At 45.0% G+C, this 19813-nt stretch overlaps 1 protein-coding gene across 5 annotated transcripts in view; it reads right to left on the bottom strand.

The window, feature by feature from the left end:
* Window positions 1-19813, bottom strand: part of ADGRL1 (adhesion G protein-coupled receptor L1) — a 652811-nt gene that overhangs the window by 16642 nt on the left and 616356 nt on the right. For all 5 annotated transcript variants that reach the window (XM_068274518.1, XM_068274520.1, XM_068274519.1 and 2 more), the window contains one exon: window positions 99-190. In XM_068274518.1, the coding sequence (XP_068130619.1) occupies window positions 99-190 (92 nt within the window). The remainder of the gene's footprint in view (window positions 1-98; window positions 191-19813) is intronic.

The raw sequence follows: 19813 nt of genomic DNA, 5'->3' as shown, positions 1-19813 counted from the left end.
GTAATGTGAGTTAATTCAGGAGATAAGTTTTGTAGACATGACATTTATAGTTTTATCTCGGATCCATTCCATTCTTCCTCTGAAGATGATAAACTTACTTGATATTCTCCAAACGGCTGGAGTCTGGCTTGAGGACAGAGGAGGAGCGAAGCATCTTGTGGAGGGTGACCATGAGGATTAGGAGGTTCACCTAAGAATAATGAAAGAGCATAAGAGTTAAACAACAGCAGGTGGGAGAGAGCAGCAGTGGTACTTCTTCTTTTAGCCACACACAGGTTGATTTTAGAGGCATTTTAGAGGCATTTATTTAGTTGTTCACAAGATAATGGTTCTTTCAAAGTATGGTCTTTTATTAGATCAAAGAGTAAACACTTATCTACCAACAGGGTTAGTTTCTTTCAGAAGCTCACTTTTTTTCCCCCAACAACGATCCCTTCCAGTTCTGACAACATTTTGTCAGAACTAGAAGGTGGGCGATGTTACAGTTTAATAGTGTGCTGACCCGGAAGCTTTTACGGGGTCATTGCCCTTTTTAAAATGGAGGACGGAGAATCCCATTGATCACAGTGGACAACAGGACACGGGAAAGGAGAAAGAGATTGAGGAGTAGACCACACGGGAGGTAAGTATGACGTGTATGTTTATTTTGACTGTGTAAAAATACGTAGTGAATTTGTTCACTGCATCAGCTGTAATCCACTCTTGTCTTCTATTAACTGTTGTATTGTCTATTTTGTATAGTTGAACCCTGTATGCTGTTGTACTGCACCATGGAAGACGGCAGCGCTATAGAAATCAATAATAATAATAACTTTTCATTTTCAGTTTAGGTTTTCTTTGAAGAGGAATTGTCGCAAAAATCTTAAGATTAAAACACATACAAATACATTCCTTCCCGAGTAAAATGAGCCATACATTACTTTTCTCCTATGTTGCTGTCACTTACAGTAGGTAGTAGAAATCTGACATTATCGACATGTTTTGGGTTAGTCCATCTCTTCGTAGGGGAAGAAAACTCTGAGACCTCGTTTACATTGCGTTCCGTTTGCTTTAGCATTTGTGTTTGGCGTTTTTGGAGGAGGTTTTTTTTCTCCTCCCGGCTCTCGGGTGGGCGCTGCGGTTTTTGTAAAGCGCTTCAATAAGCGCTTTTTCAGAGCGATTGCGGTTTTTCACTCCCTGAACCGGAAAATAATAAATACAATGTATTTATTCTTAAAAACGCTCACGCAATCACTGCACAAAGCGACTTTGTGAGCGTTTTGCTTTACTCTCCATTGACGCGTAATCGCCTCAAAAATTATCCACGCACCGCTTTGCTGACCACACAGCGCACGACCCGCACTGATTTGAACCTTCTCATGGACATTCATTGCACAAGCGTTTGGCAGGCTATTTTTAAAATCGCCTGCGTGTGAAAAAAGAACGAAAACGCCTCCAGCGTGTACGAGCCCTGAGAACCCCCCATGAGCAGATAGGCTAGACCACAATCTGTCAGTAGTGTCAGATTTCTACTACTTACTGTAAGTGACAGCAACATAGGAGAAAAGTAATTTATGGATCATTTTACTCTGGAAGAAACATACTTCTTATTTGGATATGTTTACATGTATTTTATTTTTTAAGATTTTCGCGACAGAGGTGCTTTAAGTCTTACTGCACAATGAGTAGAGTAGATGCAATACATTACACTCTACTCACCATGCATAAGACTTTACACAGGTTATTCTGCTAACTGCAGTTTAGAGAATACACCCCAATGTTAAACTCAGCAAGTGAAAGCCTTCTGAAAAAGAGTTAATAGATCTAGTTCCGTGATGGTATTTGAACAACGGTTACAGCAGATGGCAACAGAGAGCTAAATAGGCCAGGGAAACTGATGCAGAGATAGATATTCTGTAGAAGGGGGGTGGCAGCTCTGTCATTACATTGCTGAACATTATTAAAGACAGACTCTGGAGAAATTGGATAAATGTTTGCAAGCTTGTATCTTCCTTGTTCATCGCAGGCGAGTTAAAGTGGTAGGAAAAAAAATACATTTGACCGTGTAACAAATAGTATATACTAGCCTCCACACTGTGGTGCTGATCACAGATACTGTGTCTGTGTCTTGATTTAATACTGCTTTGCCTCAAAATTCTGTATTGAGAGGCTGGAGGGTTTTGGTGATTGATCCCTGACAAGTGTGGCCATTGCACATGACCACAGCTCCTCCCACTCTGCAACATAAGGCAAGAGAGCAGAGAGTGCAAAGCTGATACACTCCTACCCTGCCTGATTCTGATCATTGTGAAAAGCAGTGACGGCATGGAGCGCACTCTCACCTTGTAGTGCTAATGTCCCTGGCTCAGATCTGGGCTAGGACACTGTCTGCATGGTCAGGGCTGGTGCTTCCTTTAACCTCCTTAGCGGTAACCCCGTGCTGGACACGGGGTAAGCCGCAGCGGAGGATTCCTCAGGCCCTGCTGGGCCGATTTGCATAATTTTTTTTTTCAAACACACAGCTAGCACTTTGCTAGCTGCGTGTTTGTTGCGATCGCCGCTGCCCGCCGCCGATGCGCTGCTACCCGATACAGGGCCCCCCCCGCATACCCCTTGTGCAGCCTGGCCAATCGCCGCCAGGCTGCGCTATGGGGTGGATCGGGATTCCCTGTGGCGACGTCGATGACGTCACTCCGTTCGTCGCCGTGGCGACGGGGAAGCCCTCAAGGAAATCCCGTTCAGAACGGGATATCCTTATGGGCAAACGGCGCCGGCGGCGATCGGTAAATACTGGGGGACGCCGCAGGGAGGGTGGAAGCATGTAGCTAGCGCTAGGCTAGCTACATGCTAAAAAAAAAAAAACAAAAGTGAAAAAAAACCCTCCTGCACTTATCATACCGCCAGGGAGGTTAAGGCAAAGGGGGAAATTGCCCCAGGGCCACTGAGCACTGCTGGGCCCCCCGTGCTGCCAGACCCCCAATCCCCACCTTGTAGCTCTTATGTGCTCCCCGAGGCCCCTGCACAATAGCAGCATTGTATTTCACCAGTCCTGGTGGCTGGCAGGCTGTTTTGTCTGTTTGTGCTACAACTCACGTGTGTCCCACTCCACAGCTCTGGTCTTCACCCGTCTCCCACTGGCAGCCTCAGAAGATCGCCAAGCACTGGATGGGGTACAGTACTCTGCTCAGGCGCAGTATCTTCCTGATGATGTAGACACAGGTGGGCGCAAGCCCGCTCTTACGCAGAAGATGCCGACCTATCCAGGGGTCGACGCTCTTCAGAGGCTGCCAGTGGGAGACAGGAGAATGCAGGAGCTGGGGCGAGGGACACACGTGACTTGTAGGGGCTGGAAGGAGCCCAAGGTAAGTAAAAATATTTGTTTTAATTCACCTTGTGAGTCCTTCAACGTAAAAGTGAGCGTATTGAATAATTAACTGCATTCTACTAAATATCATTACAATTCCTCTTCAATTATCAGATCCAATTCCTCTAGATTGTACGCTCGTAAGGGGAACGACCTCCACCTAGTGTTTCTTATATTGCTGTTATTTATCATGTGAATATGTACCAACTACTAGTGTTGGGCCGAACAGTTCGCCTGGCGAACCTCTCTGGGCCTCTTACTACTTCCGGGTCGCAATGACCCGGAGTAGTACGCCTGCGCTGCCCGGCGGAGCGCGTCCTAGATCGCGCTCCTGTTGCCGGGCACTCTCTGCACATGAGCGTGACGTCACTCATGACGTCACGCACATGCGCAGAGAGTGCCCGGCAACAGGAGCGCGATCTAGGACGCGCTCCGCCGGGCAGCGCAGGCGTACTACTCCGGGTCATTGCGACCCGGAAGTAGTAAGAGGCCCATGGATTTAGAGATGTTCGCCGGCGAACGGTTCGGGAACCGTTCGCCACATCTCTACCAACTACACATTAAGGGCCTGAGCCCACTAGTTGTAGCCGCTTCCGTCCACTTTTTAGCATCTGTAACATTGATGTGTAACTGAAAAGCAGATACAACTGCGCCAGTGGACTCAGGCCCTAACTTTGCATGTTATGACTGTCATTGATTGTCATGACTGTACTGTGTCTTGAACTTCTCATGTATATACTGTATGTTCCCCAATATTTGTTTTGTACTATGCACAGTGCTACGGAAGATGTTGGTGCTATATAAATAAAAAATAATAACAATAATAATACTGTTCAATGTTTTAGGCTAGGTTCACACTAGACCTAAAAGTGGACTGTTTTCCAGGGCGGAGACAAGTGGTCGACGGTTTCTATGTTACCAATAGGTACCATTCAGACACGTCCATTTTCAGAGAGGGAGGGGCCACCCAACGTTTTTGCTAGAACTCAGAGCAGGCTGAGTTGTGGCCACAGAGCAAAACCCCATTTTATTGCCAAGTCATTTACGCAGTTACATGAAGAAGCCGTAATGAGGAAATTAAACACTTGTAACAGTTATGGAGGGGCTATCGCTGTTCCAGAATGTTCATTACAACAGGGCGTGCATTCATCTCATTAGCTGGAGTAACTCTTGTGGGCCTATTTAAAAACACGGCAATCAGCTAATCTACATAAAAATGCCGTTAATCGTGCAGAAAATAATGGCACTTTTATGCTGATCAGCTGATATTTATAAGAGAGGCAATCAGATGCTCTCCCTGAGCTCTCATCGCCTCTTCCTGTTTGTCTCGCTTGTCCTCCTTGACTTACACCGCCATACGATCTCCACCACATTGCGTTTGTCGCTTTGAAAATGGAGAATGCTGCTGGTTGCAATGGAGCAGAGTGGAGAACAGGGTGGTTTTTATTTGTTTTTTTTCAAACGCCCATTTACCACTTTTGCTGATGATTGCCACTTTAAAAAGTAATAATCTTTGTTTGCAATCGAAGTCAATAGAGACCTCCCCCTTCCCGCTCACAGATTGGTCAATTGAGCATAGCTTCCGATCACCACTTTAGGGTAATTATGGTAGGTAATCAAAGCACTAATTACAGCTGTAAACCCCCCCAAAAAAACAAACAAAAAACAGGTCACCTTTTTATGATTATGGTGGTCTAAAGCTGAATAATTAACTGAAGACACAGGAAGATAGGACCACAGCAACATCCCCCAACGTACCCACGTCACGAGAATGCGGAAACAATCGCTTGTTGCTCAAAGAATCACCGGTTGCCGGAAGAATCACGTAAAAAATAGTGAGGGATGATCTGTAGATTAATCTGTAATCAGAAGGCCACTTTATAAAAAGGCCCCTTTAAGTCTTCTGAGGTGACTATTTTCCCCAACGACTGCATTAGAGAACAGTAGTATAGTGTCCGTGAAAGACACTAACATTAACAACAAATATTTTAAAGGAGGCTGCCATATTTATTTAATTGTAAAAAAAACCTAAAGCCCTTCAAAAAGTTAGATACCACTGTAGAGGGAAGCCTCTGGTTGCTCCAGAGGCTTCCCTGATCCTCCATGACCCCTCCTCTGTCAGCCGGGACCCTCTTTTTCTTCATTTTAAAAAGTGCAACATGTTTCGTAGACCTTCGCCGCTTCTTCAGGTCAAGTAATTAGTCTATTTACAAACAGACACTGTTTCTTCGAGCGCCTGTAAGGCACAAAATGTGCTGTCTTTTTTATAGTGGCAGCACAGTGGCATAGTGGCTAGCACTCTTGTCTTGAAGCACTGGATCCCCAGACTGAATCTCAGCCAGGGCACTATTTGCAAGGAGTTTGCATGTTCTCGCCATGTTTGTGTGGGTTTCCTCTGGGCACTCTGGTTTCCTCACACATCCCAAAATCATACAGATAAGTTAATTGGCTTACCCCAAATTGGCCCTAGACTACAATAGATTTAGTAAGGATTAGATTGTGAGCTACGAGGGACAGTTAGTGAAGAGTCTAACCCCTTCCCCCACTGTTTGAATCAACACCATTATTATTGGAACACCTCAACCATCTCCGTATTTTTCACCACAGAAGATGATGACGCTATACTGTATAATTCATTAACAGGAATAATAAAGGGTTAAAATTCCATCCGGTAGCATCATTATAATGATAAAGCTTTCTATTTAGCTGAAGGTTACAGCCACCCATATAGGAGATTTCTTGATTGATCACTGGCTCCCAAGACACGCACACACGTAACCAGCAACATCTGTGAGGCTTGCAATAAGAAAAAAAAAAAAGAAAAGACCCTTCTAGTTGAGGCGGCAGATATAGCGTGCCAGATGGGAGGGTGTGCCAAGTACACTAATGTAGCTAAATATCTGCTCAGCATCTTGTGATGTCCAACTGTTGTTTCACGTTCGCACCATCTCCATATCCCTGTAATAAATCTCAAAACTCTCTGGATCATTTCCTAAAGGTGGCCATACATCTATAGATTTTGTAACATATCCTATCGACAAGTCATCCCGGTTCAAAGGTATCGCTGGAACATGCTGGGAAATCTTGTCCCGATGTGGTCGATCTGGCGCGCCACAGTAGCAGCGTACCACATCGGGGTGACCGATAAACATGACTGAACCTCCAGTCAATGTCCCCGGAATGTAATCCCCCCATGCATTCAAATCTCACCTGCTCCAGTTGCCGTGACTGTCTAGCTGCTCCCGGTCTTGTTTGCTGCTTCTCCGCCACCAGGCGCATGTGTGTAACGTCACACACGCACCACGTGCTATATGAGGCAACCACATGGGGCGCTCATGCGGAAGCAGAAGATGTGGACAAGACCGGGAGCAACTGGAGAGCCACGGCAGCTGAAACAGGTGAGATTCGAATGCATGGGCATGGGGAGGGGCACACTAACATTGGTGGGAACAGTGGCCAGGCAGCGGAGGTGAAATCATGAGGCCAATTCCTGAGAGATTTCATGCTGAAATCGATTGGGAATCAGCCTGCAGAGTATGGGCAGCCAATAGATCTCTTTCTGATCAGATTTGATCAGGGTGAGATCTGTCTCTTGCTCCTACATTGCCAGATGTATGGGCATCTTAAAACTCTTGTCTTCTCTGGAGCAATCGATTTTTGGAAGCTGGCACAAAGAACAGCCGTGACCTGTAACAACCAATCAAAACCCGTATTTCATGTTTCCATTGTAGGTGGAAGATGTAATCTGACTGATTGCTCCATCTCTCATCTGTCGCTCCTCTCTGTCGTTTGCTTTGCTCGTTTCCCGGCTCGTCCATCTTTCGCGGGTTGATAAACCCCCCCTTGATGAAGAGGACACGACGCCTTTAGTGCAGAGTTGATTTTAAACATCTTGTAGAATAAATGTATTTTCTTTCCTGATTTGAGGGAAGCGTGAAAGCGTTTGAATTTACAATAGAATGTTATAAAAGGCGTATTATCTTTGCCATTCTTCGGGGATGAAGTTCCAATCTAGCGCCTCTTCCGCTGTGTAAAGACAATCAGTTTGAACTCATCAAACTTGATTACACATCATCGGCCTTTAAATTTGTTGTTCACCTTCGGCAAAACTATTCCATTTGCTGCAGTTTTGTGACAGGCTGTTAGCTATTCCAATTTACAGCTGCTGCGTGTGGCGGGCTGCTTGAGTCGATGGTTGGGATAGTCATCAGAAATGCGGAAAAGCAAGGAGTGTCGCGGTGATGAAGGCAGCTTTGGTGTGCAGTGCTCTGCATGACCACAGGGGGTGGCAATGACAAATGAGGCATCAAATTATTATCTGAGTGCTGCAATTGTTTGTACATTACTCACAAGAAGATTAAAGAATACGCTAGCCCTTTTAAAAATTCAAAAACATGTGTAGGAGGCTCTCCTCATGCCCACCGCTCCCCTCGTTCTCCTCCGTCCCCCTCCATTAAAGCCTAATGTCCTCCCTAAGCTACTTCCGTGTTGGGAGGGTCGCATAACTACGTGGTGCGCATGTGCAGAGTGCTCCCGCCCGTGGGTGCGTGATCAAGGATGCGCACCGGGCACCGTCTGCGCAGTGCAAACCAACCCTCCTGACCCAGAAGTAGCTTCCGGGGGACATTAGGCCTTAACAGAGGAGGACGGAGGAGAATGGCGACGTGTGCGTGTTAAAATGCCCACAGCAGGTATTACACGTCGGGCATGTGCGAAAGCATTAGCAATACGCTTCCGCACACAACATCGCTTCAGCCACAGGAAGTGAACGTCACTTCCTGCTTGGCTGGCTGCCAAACAGGGATTACTGCGTACTAACATGGTAATCCCCGAAGGCCTGTTTTTGGCGCCCCCCGGCCGCACCACACCGCTAATTCCAATCCGCAGTGTGGAACCGGCCTAAGGAAAGAAATAAATGTGCGTTTGTCACTTATACTTTATTTATAAAAAAAAAAAAAATAGAGAAAAAACAAGACAGGAAAAGTAGATTGGCAACCGTGATCACTGACAAAGCTAGAGATAAGCTCCTATGTTACATAATGAGCCCTGGAAATCCCCCTCATTACTGTCTGCTGGCAGGGATGTGCTGTTTGTTGTTTGCGTATTGCTGCAGCCATTAATACCGGCCATGTAGGATGAAGAAATAAAACTCTGGCGGGGGGGGGGTTAGGGAACGGACACCTACATTATTCACATCCTTCAGTTTATGATGTTAAGTTGGTACACTGTTTTGTTTCTTTAAATTATTTCCTCCACAATGTTTTTCTGAACTCACCATCGCAGTCCTTCGGTGAGTTGCAATTTGCTGCCTGTGTTTCCCTTGGTGAGCTGATGAACTGTGTTTGACTGGTGATCCTTCTCTGCCAGTCACACAAGCATGGTGAAAGTGCTGAGTGTGGGGGTCACGTGACTGGGGATGGGGAGGGGGGGAGAGAACTCTATCCAAATACCTGCTGAGCTGATGCAAAATTCATCAGTTTAGCTGGAGAAGAAGATCCTGTGATTCTTCATTCAAACAACGGCACCATCAAAGCTAGCCTAATCCTCCCCATTGCGAGGCAATATTATCCTTTCCCCAGAGAGGCAGACGCTAGAATTCGGGCAATGAACACCCCACTCGTTGCTCACTGCCCTTAAAGCGGGCCTGAACTCAGAACTTCCCCTCTGCTCTAAAAGATACGCAACAGCATAATAACCTTTACAGATAAACATTTCTTTGTTACATCTGATACAAATCCTGCAATAAATCTGCAGTACTTCCTGTCTTCATGGAAGCAGACATAGGGTTAACATCCTGTGTTTACTAATGAGCTGCTCTGCTGTGGCAGAGGAGATTCCTGAGCTGACACAGCTGATAGATCAAACTTGTGTTAGTAACAGATGAGGGGGAATTAGACAGGCTAAACTCTCTAAATACAAACAGGGTGCATTTCTCTATCCTCGTGTCCTGTGTTTAGGTCCACTTTGAAGTTGACCAGTAAGAAAAATCATGATAGGATAAACAAACCAGACTTTCTAGATAAACAGTACCTTCATTACACACAGCCCCTGATGAGTCATTCGTGACGAAACCGGTAGGGTGGAGCTACGCACAGAGAGGGATCAGGCACCATGTGTTACCTGTGATCTGATTTTACTTATATGCGCATTCTTATGGATACATTGTAAGTGCACTATCCTTTTGCTTTTAAACATGTTAAATGGTTTTACGCTATGGGCAGCATGGTGGTGTAGTGGTTAGCGCTCTCGCCTTGCAACGCTGGGTCCCCGGTTAGATTCCCAGCCAGGTCATCATCTGCAAGGAGTTTGTATGTTCTCCCCGTGTCTGTGTGCGTTTTCTCCGGGTACTTCGGTTTCCTCCCACATCCCAAAAACATACAGATAAGTTAATTGGCTTCCCCCTACATTGGTCCTAGACTACGATACATACACTACACAATACATACATAGACATAGGACTATGGTAGGGATTAGATTGTGAGCCCTTCAGAGGGACAGTTAGTGACAAGACAATATACTCTGTACAGTACATGGCAAAGAAATGAACAGCGCTACTTAAAAACAGATAAGTGCCTACCTGCAAGAGAGTGCAAGCCCCACTTGTGGGATAAAATACACACCGAGCATACACATGACCTGTCTACCACTGGAGGATGTTGGTTTCCTGTAACAGCTTGCATGCAACCTATTAAGTACTCGTCCCTCCCACTGCGGAGAAGTCATCCTTGATGGGAGGGGACCTAACACTAACTAAATCCTAACCTATGTATATGCATAGCCTGGGTGCGGCCAATCAAGTAAAATCGAAAATTGAAAATTGCGCAAAAGGTGGATCAGCGCATCACCAGGCCGCCTCCGAATGGCCTCCAATCAGAGGTGCGCTGAGCCCCCCCAGAAACTGCAAACGCACCTTGAACCCAAACAGAAGCTCTGCATATACACCAAAGGCAAAGCTGTTAAGTGGGAGCAGCTGACCAAAAATGAATTAAATTAGTACATAGCAAGGAAATGAACAGCGCTACTTGAAAACAGATAAGTGCCTACCTGCAAGTCCATACTCTGTACAGTGCTGCAGAAGATGTTGGCACAATATAAATACTAAATAATAATAATGGAAGCCTCATTTATAGGGGAACTGAAGAGAGAGGTGTATGGAGGTTGCCATGTTTATTTCCTTTTAAGCAATACCAGCAGCCTGGCAGCCCTGCTGATCCTCTGCCTCTAATACTATTAGCCTTAGCCCCTGAACAAGCATGCAGCAGATCAGGTGTTTCAGATTTTAAAGTCAGATCTGACAAGATTAGCTGCATGCTTGTTTCTGGTGTTATTCAGATACTGCTGCAGAGAAATAGACCAGCAGGGCTGCCAGGCAACTGGTATTGATTGAAAGGAAATAAATATGGCAGCCTCCGTATACCTCTTACTTCAGTTCCCCTTTAAGCTTTACTAAAGGTGATACAAGACAAGGCAGCCACTGCCCACTGAGTTGCAAGCAGGCGTTTTCAGTTGGTCTGTGAGGGATCAGCAAGTGCTTCTGGTGAGCGCATTTGTTTGTCTTGGTGCGTGGTCACACATAGGAGTGGAGTGATTTGATTAACGGTCACATGCACTCTGGGTGCTGGATATCCATCTTTGGAGGTTTTACACTATGTGCTTTTTTATGTGTTTATTTCTCATATGAGTCCACTATGAGCTACTGAAGATCAGGACCCTCGGTGAAGATTGCATAGATCGGGAGGGGCCATAAATGTGTGATACATGCTGTCTGTAATTGGTCAGCAAAAAAATTTGGTGAGCGCAATTGGTTACTCAATCTTGGTGGAGGAGCTGGCGTGTTTCACTTTATCACGGACACTGGAGCAATATTGCCTTTATGCATGTGGATAATTGGTGTACTACAGAACTTCACTATATATTGTTTATATCTCTCTTTTTTACGAATGATGCACTGGGAGACATCTCAAGCTCAATCCAACTTGAATTATTGCAAATTCTTTCTGTTTTAAGAAAGCAAACTTTTGTTTTTCTTAGCATTTTAGTGAGGGGGCTTTTAGGACCATTGTAGTCCCTTACACACTCCAATGAGTTCTGGCTCACCATGAGCTTGCTGGTTAGTCTGTACCTCTCGGTGTTACAAGCCCTACTGCATAGAGCCAAATTAATCTATGCCATGCACTGATGAGGATCAAACAATCCGAAACAGTCTGTATGCATGTTGGATTATTCTGGCTCTGTACAAATTAACAAACTGACACATCATTGCATTCCAGCGGTTCTGGGGGTGTGTTTAGCTTCTAAAGGCAACAATGGTTAATTTGCATATATTCAGCAGTGATGCATTGTGGGAGACATCTCGGAGCTCACTCCAACCTGAATTATCACAAATTCTTTCTGTTTTAAGAAAGCAAACTTTTGTCTTTTTTACGAAGGTTACTGATGTCCATACTGTCCTGGAGCCTAGAAGATTTTTGGACTTGTGAACTGACAGAACTGTCTGCAATAACGGTCTGTGGACTATAGAGCGCTTTCTTATTTTCTGCAGATACAATCTCAGGAGTTTATCCAGCTCCTTGCAAAGCGATCCAGGACTATAGTTTGTGTTGTCACTTATTGGGTGTGTTATTGCTATACTACAGAGGAGGAGCGCACCTGCCACCTTTAATAACAGCACCTTCAGTATACCTGGAATTTTTTGCATGTTTTACGTATTTGTGATTCTGCATTTTGCCATTTTTCTAATTGATGTGAATTTTAACATTCCATGTTTTCCCATGCATATTCATGAAATTCATTTATATGAAATTGTATATAATTAACGGAACATTTGCATTTCCATCGACTTGCATGGTATGTGATTCGCATGTCCGTTCCAAATAAGAGCATACATGGAGGCCGTTATTTTTCTGCAGAAAATTTGGATGTGAAAATTCACACAGTGCTAATCAAATGCAATGCCATTGACTTGCATTAGATGTGTAGCTAACGAATTTGGAAAAACCGCCATTCGCATAGGAATTCTGTTAAAGAGACTCTGTAACAAAAGTTTGAGCCTTATTTCTTCTATCCTATAAGTTCCTATAGCTGTTCTAATGTGGTCTTTCGTACTGCAGCCTTTTCTAGTTGCACAGTGGCTGTGTTATCTCTGTTATATAATCTAATCTTCTCTCCTCCACCGGCTCTGTCGAGCTCAGGCAGTCAGGCTGGAATGTGCTGTGCTGCTTGTGATTGGATAGAAGCTATACACACCCTCCCCAGGCCCCCTGCACACTCTGTATGACTCACACACTGAGCTATTCTCAACCTATCACTTGCTATGTCTTTTGTTTGTAAACACTGCATAAAAATGACAATTACAAGCCAGGATTGCAGCAGGGAGAGGCAGAACCAGCACAGAGTGGCCCAGGAGAACATAATGAATAGAATGGTATGCTTTTTATTGTAAGAATTTTACAGTACAGATTCTCTTTAAGTGGGAAGGGGGCCTAAATGAAAAAAGGGACCTTGGATGTATTCTCCGCTGTCATTGAATGCTTTTCGATTTGAGCTACATGACAAATGCTTAGGCATCAGGACAGGGACTGACAGCATCTCTCCAGAAGAGGGGAAAACCTGACAAAACTGACTAATTCCTGTACCCCCAGTAGCTGCCCCCCCCAAATGTAATTGTGCACCCCCTGCCCCCCCATACCCATGTATTATAAATCTCACCTGCTCCGGCAGCTGTACAGCCTCCACTATCCATCCAGAGTGCTAACTAGTGAAAGAATGACGTTTTGAATCAGGATGATACCATTTATTGGCTAACTTAGAAGAAAAGGAGTAAGCTTTCGGCTATGAAGCCTTCCTCAGACTTGATTCCTGTATACAACATTTAGAACACACAGCTTACATACACTGGACAATAAAAATGAGATACATTGTTCTGCAACCATAAATAAATGTCTCCTTTTTAAAGTAATGTCCAGTGTATATAAGCTGTGTGTTCTAAATGCTGTCCTTATACAGGAGTCTGAGGAAGGCTTCATAGCTGAAAGCTTACTCCTTTTCTTCAACTGGGCAGCGTAGTAGTTACATAGTTATTTGGGTTGAAAAAAGACATACGTCCATCGAGTTCAACCAGAAAACAAAGTACAACACCAGCCTGCTCCCTCACATATTTCTGTGGTGTAGTGGTTAGCGCTCTCGCCTTGCAGTGCTGGGTCCCCGGTTCGAATTCCAGGCAGGTCAACATCTGCAAGGAGTTTGTATGTTCTCCCCGTGTCTGTGTGGGTTTTCTCCAGGGACTCCAGTTTCCTCCCACATCCCAAAAACATACAGATAAGTTAATTGGCTTCCCCCTAAATTGGCCTTAGACTATGATACATGCACTACATGATACATACATAAATAGACATATGACTATCGCAGGGACTAGATTATGAGCCCTTCTGAGAGACAGTTGGTGGCAAGACAATATACTCTGTATAGCGTTGCATAATATGTCAGCGCTATATAAATACTTAAATAAAGAAGTTAGCCAATAAATGGTATCTTCCTGATTCAAAAACCTCTTGCTTTTACTGATGGATAACACGGTACAACACTCTACTGCTGCTAATATATTTGTGCAGCATGTTGTAGAGAGAGGCGGAGTTTCCCTTTAAGCCTATACATACATACACACAACGTACGCACGCATCTATCCAAACCTAACGTATTACAAAAGCAAATGTTCTGTTAATAGCGTTGCGGCGCGCTCACATCTCCACCGCGGAGCTCATGTTTTACCACATTAATTCTCCATTAAATTCTATTACCTCTGATGAGATAAGTAACACACTGTATATTGTTTCATCTTCCTGCTGAACTGTGTAAAAAGACATTTTTGCTTAACGTTTCAGTTAAAGCGTAATAAAGCGTACCAGTCATTGTCATCAGCACACGCTGCCATTTTGTGGAGAGCGATACTGTGGGAAAGGCGGGTTATTAACACACAGAGAATGCTGGACCTCATGCAGGAGGAAATGTACTATGAGGCTCCTGTGGGGCAGCAACAAAGCACCAGCTCTCACTTATTACTGCTAATTAGGGATTGGCTTGCTTTTTGCTCTCAGAATTTAATTTTATTAACTTGCCCGTTTACATGTTTTTGTGACAGGCAAAATATGTGGACGACTACAAGCAGGGCCCTCAGAGGAGTAAAGTAGTACTACACTTCCTGGTTCAAGAAGAGAAGACTTACAATTTTACCAGCACTAGTCTACTTTAGGGGACCCTGCAGGAAACCTCATAGGGAACGGTTCTCCAATCACAGCACCCTTTACAGCATGAAGCATTGTGATTGGCCAAATAGTTTGGGCGCAGCTTACGTCAACCTATCTGAGTCCTAGCGGTTCAAGAAGGTGCTGTCCGCCCAATCAGGTTAGCTGAATTTCCCTATGAGGTTTCCTGCTGGGTCCCCTTAAGTAGCCTAGCGCCACTTTACCTTGTATAGGGGCCCACAAGGTGCTCTGAAGTCTACCTTCTACGTGAGAATTTTACCTTTTATAAAGACCCATGAAGTACCCTGAAGTCTACCTTGTATGGTAGAGTTTTCCCTTGTATAGAGGTCCATGAGGGGCCCTGAGGTTTTCCCTATATGCTAGAACGTTATCTTCCATAGGCATAAAAAAGGCACCTGGAAAAAAGGGCACAGGGGATTGCCGGTAGCAGAATATCACTAAAATTAGCGATATTCTACTGCTGGATTCTGATAGTAAAATATTGGTAATGTTTACAGATATTTTACTATGGCTAAACCTAACCCTACTCTCACACAGAACCCTCCCTCTACCGATGCCTAACCCTAACCAACCCCTGGTGGTGCTTTACCCTAAGAACCTCCTAGTGATGCCTAATCAAAAACTTTATAAGTGCAACGGCAAAAGCATTTTAACACATGCAAACTGAAAGCTAATCAGTAAGTTGCTTTAGACAAAGAAGGCTTTTGCGTCTTATAAGTGAGTTCTATTTTTTGTAACAAAATAACAGCTCAGGTAACAAAATGGCAGCCCGGGCGGTATGAAGCTGAGAGGATTGCATTAAAATAACCCTACTTTAGCTCTAAATTTTTATTTATTTATTTTTTATTTTCTCTTCCCCCCTCTTTGTCAGCGTCTAATGGAAATATTTAGCGCTGAAATAATACAATTCTTTCTATAGGACTTTACCCATTTCCTACCAAGGCATGGCTAAGCCTGCATGCAGTGCTCACAAATTTTTGCTTCTTAATATAATCCCATTACCCCCTCCCAGAGCCTTCCCGTCAATCTTATTCATGTGTGATAATCCCCTCACAATATATGCTTGTACGCGGTATAATGGCAGGGGATAAGTATGGCATCATTCTAGTGGGTTATGCTGAACTTGTGGGTTGTGACCAGACATTCCTTATACCCAGACTTAAGTAGAGGAAAAGCGTGGCTTCCTGTCTAGGTGTATAATGACGCCAGATACGCACGCTTAATTAAATGGTCAGTCGGCGGTACTGAAGGGTCTTGCACTGAAGTGGGTAAGTGTGACAATTTCCCCACATTATCCAGGGTTGCCTTTAGTTAAAGTGGACCTGTTCGTGCTTTCTTTGCTGAACACTTATAGGTCACGGTAATGTGCCTTACGTTGAGGGGAAGGCAGTGTTTATATTGAAAATTGTATGCTTACCCACCTACATCAATCTTACTTCTAGGAATCTTAACCACTTCACCCCAAGGCGGTTTTTACCCTAACGGACAAGAGCGATTTTCACCTTTCAGTGCTCATCCCTTTCATTTGCCAATAGCTTAATCACTACTAATCACAATGAAATGATCTATACCTTGTTTTTTTCACCACCAATTGTGCTTTTTGGGGTTGATATTTGTTTTCAGTAATTACTTTATTTTCTATGCATATTAAAGGGAAAAACACGGAAAAAATACACTATTTCTCCAATTTCATCCCCTATAGTTTTAATATAAACACTGCTACTGTACATAAAACCCACACATTTTATCTGCCTATTTGTCCTGGTTATTACAAGATTTTAATTATGTCTCTAGTGCAAAGTATGGTGACAATATATTATTTGGAAATAAAGGTGTATTTTTTCAATATTTTTTTTTCTCACTAATCTCACGTGCACCAGCACGGAAACCCACATGCACACGCAGTAGCATGCACGTGCACAGCGGCAGCAGCACTGTTTGACTTATAAAAACGTCCTGGAGCCATTAAGAGGCTCTAGCAGGACGTTTTTATAAGTCAGGTTGTCATTAAGTGGTTAATCTAGGTTTTTTTTTCTTTTCCAAATTGAATGTTATTGAATTTATACAGGGCATGCAACAAATAATAAAACAACCCCCCCCCCCCCCCCCTCCACACACCCTCTCACCCATTGATTTAGTGCAATAAGCCACAGCAATAGAGGTCACATTTTGCGGCGGAATGCTGCTTTATCCATTCAACCATCACAAAACCTATGCCCGGAGGTTGAGAGACACTGAGGCTGAGGAGATCACAGGACATCATGCAACTCCACATAATCGACCCAATATTGCCAGATCTTGTCAGATTTGGCCGGGCATTTGCGGTTTAGGTAGGTAAGTTTATACCACATAATTGCTTTATTCATTCTCTTCATCAAGAAGAAAGTAGATGTACCACACCTCATTTATGAAAAACTTGAAATCCAGTTTGTTATCCCTGGCACTCTGCACCTCAGTCCCGAGGCTCCAGGACTTCTCCAGAGCTGCCTCTACTCTACTCTACCTGCCCCATCCGACTCGCCCCCACCTTCAACTCATTTATTTAAGGAGGCCTCAAAGACAAATCTGTTCACCGTTGCTTACCCACCATGTTCATAGCGGCTTACTGCGCATGCGCGGGCATGCTCACGCAGCAACTGCACAGCCGCGCTAATGGAGGAGGAGAAATGCGGCCCTGATATGATTGGCGACAGTGCCTTGTTGCCAATCTTTCAGGGGGTCATGCTCAACGAGGGGTGGCACCAGATCACTGAAGGAAGCCTCAATAGGATCCTGAGGCTAACATCTCTTTAGGTAAATATGTCCTTTTGTACCTGAGCTTCGGCTTGGGTACGCTTGTAGATTCACAAATAAACTGCAAGCACTCTAAACAATTATGTCTGTTCAAGGACAGTGAATCCCAGCTCTGATTGGTCAGGAGCAGGGCCGGTGCTTCCATAGAGGGAAAGAGGGCAATTGCCCCAGGGCCCCAGAGCCTGTAGGGGCCCCATGGTGTCCTTCTACAACTTAATTGTTGTTCCCTATGGGGCCCTGCAAAATCTTCAGCAAAGTAGCATCTCACCTGGCCTGGCTCAGGGGCCATGGGGGGAAATTTGGCTGCAACAAAGGGCCTCTACTGCAGCTTTTTGTTTGGGGAGAGTTTATTGAGGGGCCCCTGGGTTAATTTTGCCCAGGGGCCCCATTGTTACTACAACCAGTCCTGGTCAGGAGTATCAGGGCGTCGGATTGGAGAATCATGTGAAAAAGCTATCATACTATAAAAGAATACTACAGCTCCTCTAAGAATTGCCTTCTAAAATAATGTCTGCAGCCGGGCCAGATGCCTCTGCACTTTTCTCTAAGCTTTAGCTTTACAGTAGAAGGGAAGTGGAAATGCCCAAAACACTGCAGTTGTGCTGCCATAATATCAGACTGCAGTTCTTAAGCAATGATACCGTTTTATATGATCACTGCTTTTTGCTACGGACAAGTGCTTTTCAGCATACTATTACAATAAGTGCATTTTTTATCATTTTTTCTTTACTGCTCCTGGTGATTATTGAAAATGCATCCAGGTTTCCGCATACTATTTTTCACTACTTAGTAAGGGTGCTTAAATCTAGTTTGCTGTATTTGATTCAACCTGAGCAGTAGGGAGAAAATTGTGAAGGACTGGATGACTGTGCTTATGCAGATCTCCATCAGAATTTACGGTATTCAAAGGAGCTGGGCTTTGAGTTTACTAAAGTTAGCCAGACATCTGTCAACTTGACCGCCGATCAACCATCCGATTCAACAATTATTATAAAATCGGATGTTAATCGGTGCCGCTAAATCACCGCTATCCCGTGGCAGAACGAGAGGTTTATACCCCCCAAATCCCCTCTGCTGTGTCCGGGAAGTGCTTCCTCGTAGAGGCAGAGCTTATGGCTGTAGCTCTGCCTCTTAGTGCGTCAATCCCCGCTGATCGCCGCCTCTCCCCACCCCTCTCAATCTTCTTTCACAGAGAGGGGCGGGGGAGAGGTGGAGATCCGTGCGGCAATTGGCGCGCATGGAGGCAGAGCTGCAGCTGAAAGCTCTGCCTCCATGAGCAGCAAAATCCCCGACCAAGAAAGTTGTGGATTTTGCAGAGGGGATTTGGGGGTACAGACCCCTCGTTTTGCCGTGGGATAGCGGCGGTTTAGTTAAAAAAGTGAATTTAGACTCGCTTCAGAGTCTCTTTAATTTCTGGCCAAAATCGGTCGAATGTATCGATCGGGCATGCTAGGAAATCTCATGCCAAAGTGGTCCATTGTGGTCTAAAGGCCTGCGATAAGCACGAATAATGAACGTGATGTAAACCTGCGACAGCTATTCCCACAAATGTCTTATGTGCTCCCTCCCCACCCCCCCCCCCCCGGCCGGGCATTTATACGTTACCTGTCACGCCGTCCACTAGGTGTTTCCGCGCTGTATTTCTGCATTGGCACCCTATGTGACTTCCAGCATATAGAATGTGGGGCGCGTGTGTGATGTCACCCACGAGCCCCACGTGCTATAATGTCGGCAGCCACGTGGGGCGCCAATGCGGAAATACAGCGCGGACACCCAGTGGACGGTGTGACGGGTAACGTATAAATACATGGGCAATGCAGGAAACGTGTCTAGTGGGGGCGACGCCAAAAAGATTTCATGCTGAAATCGATTGGGAATCAGCTTAAGGTGTATGGGCAGCCAACAATTATTACAACACCCCCCCAGCCCCTGTACATATGTATGTAATGCAGAGCGGCGGCAGAGGCAGCATGACAGGTCCTCTTCAATCCTCTTCAGTGCAGCTCATCGCTGCACTGAGCAGCTTCAGTCTTTGCATGTCACGTGACAGGGAGAAGCCACATGGTGATTGGCTGCACGGCGTGGCGATGAGCTGCACTGAAGTGGTGCGAAGAGAACCTGTCATGCTGCTGGCAGCAGATAATGTATAATTCGTCACTGCTGCACTATTACACCCAGGAACGTCTCCTCCGTGATGGAGGCCAGATAAATACTAGGTGGAGTGGCCGACAGATCTATACAGGGGGCCCAACTTAATACAGTTACGCCTCTGGCTACTGTGGCAAAATGTGCGCGGTGCAATGCATACCAACGTGCATGATATGCATCAAAATATCGTGTGCACTTACTGCACATTACCAGTGTGAACCCTTCCCTCCTTCAGGTTTGCTGTCTGGCAGTGACGTATCTAGAGGGA

This window comes from Hyperolius riggenbachi, chromosome 3 (genome assembly GCF_040937935.1).
Source record: "Hyperolius riggenbachi isolate aHypRig1 chromosome 3, aHypRig1.pri, whole genome shotgun sequence".
Lineage (NCBI taxonomy): Eukaryota > Metazoa > Chordata > Amphibia > Anura > Hyperoliidae > Hyperolius > Hyperolius riggenbachi.
The sequence above is the reverse complement of the archived record's forward strand: the minus strand, read 5'-3'. Positions and strand labels throughout refer to the sequence as shown.